General features: G+C 64.0%; 1 protein-coding gene across 1 annotated transcript; it reads left to right on the forward strand.

The window, feature by feature from the left end:
• Window positions 1-199: 199 nt before the first annotated feature.
• On the forward strand, window positions 200-1,324 carry LOC122191847 (glutaminyl-peptide cyclotransferase-like protein; the record flags this gene model as incomplete). The annotated part of the gene is made up of 2 exons (XM_042892248.1): window positions 200-555; window positions 1,109-1,324. Coding segments are annotated over exons 1-2 (567 nt in total), but the record flags the coding sequence as incomplete, so codon positions are not given.
• Between the last annotated feature and the right edge of the window lie 10 nt (window positions 1,325-1,334).

A 1,334-nucleotide genomic window follows, 5' to 3' on the forward strand; every position in this document is an offset into this window, starting at 1 on the left:
CATGTCACCCCTTTCCTTTTGTCACCCCACTGTCCCCATGTCACCCATCCCCATGTCACCCCATTGTCCCCGTGTCACCCCACTGTCCCCATGTCACCCATTTCCATGTCACCCCCATCCCCTTGTCACCCACCCCATGTCACCCCTGTCCCCATATCAATCATCCCCACGTCACCCCTTTCCTTTTGTCACCCCAGTGCCCCCATGTCACCCATCCCCATGTCACCCCATCGTCCCCATGTCACCCCACTGTCCCCGTGTCACCCACAGCACATCACCGACCACCTATCAGCACTGAGGGCCGGGTGGCAGCTGAACCTGGACACCTTTTCATCCCCCACCCCTCGTGGGACGGTGACCTTCTCCAACCTGGTGGCCACGCTGTCCCCCTCGGCCCCTCGCCGCCTGGCACTGGCGTGTCACTACGACACCAAAGTGTTGCCATCACCCGGAGCTGCTGCCTTCATTGGGGCCACCGACTCAGCCGTGCCGTGCGCCATGCTGATGGAGGTGGCAGCTGCCCTGGATGGGCCCTTACGGAACGCCAAGGAGGGGGTGGGTGGGTGCTGGGACCCCCCCCCTTCTCCCCCCCCCCTAACTTGGGACAGATGGGTCACTTCATGGGACGCTCTGTGATGGGATTCCTGGGTCCCTCCTGACCCCCTCCGTGGATGTCTGGTGTCCCCCCCCCTCCATGGGTCATCTTGGACCCCCAATTGAGTCCCTCTTGACTCCCCCCCATGGACACCTGGACTTCCCTATGGGTCACCTGAGTCACTGCTGACCCCTCCGGGGACACCTGAACCACCCCATGGGTCATCTGGGACCCCCAGTATGTCCCTCCTAACCCCCCCTTGGACACTGGGACCACCTCATGGGACATCCAGGACCCCTCATTGGACACCTGGGTCTCTCCTGGCAACCCCAGGGACACCCGGACCCCCCCCCCATGTGACACCTGGGTCCCTCCTGACCCCCCCCGGGGCAACTGGGCCCCACCGTGGGACACCTGCACCCTCCTGATACCCCCATATGTCACCTGGGTCCCTCCTGACCCCCACAGTGGGACCCCCTCCCCACCCGCAGCCATTGATGTCCACCCTCTCAGGATGCAGAGGTGACACTGCAGCTGCTGTTCCTGGATGGAGAAGAGGCCTTTGAGGAATGGAGTGCCACCGATTCTCTGTACGGTGCCCGGCACCTCGCGGCACGCATGGCAGCCACCCGGCACGGTGCGCACGGCACGGAGCTCAGCGCCATGGTGAGCATCCCCAGCACAGCTGGTGGGGTCATGATGGGCTGGTGGCATCGTGGTGACATGGAGGTGGCCCAAC

This window comes from Lagopus leucura, unplaced genomic scaffold (genome assembly GCF_019238085.1).
Source record: "Lagopus leucura isolate 7727_CA_CO unplaced genomic scaffold, USGS_WTPT01 23216-0_obj-0_obj, whole genome shotgun sequence".
Classification (NCBI taxonomy): Eukaryota; Metazoa; Chordata; class Aves; order Galliformes; family Phasianidae; genus Lagopus; species Lagopus leucura.